Source organism: Sphaeroforma arctica, assembly GCF_001186125.1.
Source record: "Sphaeroforma arctica JP610 unplaced genomic scaffold supercont1.11475, whole genome shotgun sequence".
Lineage (NCBI taxonomy): Eukaryota > Ichthyosporea > Ichthyophonida > Sphaeroforma > Sphaeroforma arctica.
Genome location: NW_014029083.1, coordinates 1 through 827, shown reverse-complemented (window position 1 = coordinate 827; position 827 = coordinate 1). Strand labels below are relative to the sequence as shown.

The following is an 827-nucleotide window of genomic DNA, read 5'->3' as shown; positions in this document are numbered from 1 at the left end:
GTGTGTGTGTGTGTGTGTGGCTGTGGCTGTGTGTGCATACATTTGCACATATGTAACCCACACCGCCCCATTCATGTTTCATATCGCCATCACGTGCATATGTTAACCATTCTCAGGTATACCGCATGGCATGCAGACTACAACATCTACTTCTGTTTCCGACCAAATACACATCCTCAGATCACAGCTAGAGATGGAGACCAAACTTCTGATCAACGCTGCTGGGCTCCAAGCGCCTGAACTGGCACAGAAAGCCCGCACCAACAGAGCAATGACTCATGCGACACCCACCGACACGCGGGCTGAGGCATCTGCTGCAGATGTAGGACCAACGGGCTATTACTGCAAGGTAGGCGGTTAATTTTAGTGGCAAAACGAATGTTGTTTTGTTTGGTAGCACGTAACGCAACGTCTGAGTGTAAAGTTATGCGTCCACGCAGGTTAGGGTGTTGTAGGGAAGAAGCGGAGACAGTACGACCGACGGCCAGAGAAACGGATTGAGTGCCTATGTACCTTTGGGTGTGTGTTCTTAAACGCCTAAACTCGAACACGCACGTCCTGTAGAACGAGAACAGCATGGCAGCGCTTGTTGCCACATGTTGCCACATGACTTCCCATGTCTCTCGAGAAGGGTCAGTGGGGCGTAGATAGCAACACCAATAAATGCAGTAGGGTTTGTAGGGTTTTAAAGTTAGGATTTTTAACACTACCTACCAGATGATTTCGGCGCAGTGTAACCCCTGCTGTGGGCTATCCTTGTGTGTCTTAGGTTTCACAAACGAGCCACGACCCTCAGCCCAGTGACCGCTAAAATATATATATATATA

General features: G+C 49.0%; 1 protein-coding gene across 1 annotated transcript; it reads left to right on the top strand.

The window, feature by feature from the left end:
• Positions 1-193: 193 nt before the first annotated feature.
• Positions 194-349, top strand: SARC_17630 (hypothetical protein; the record flags this gene model as incomplete). The annotated part of the gene is made up of 1 exon (XM_014288277.1): positions 194-349. A coding segment is annotated over one exon (156 nt), but the record flags the coding sequence as incomplete, so codon positions are not given.
• Positions 350-827: the final 478 nt, after the last annotated feature.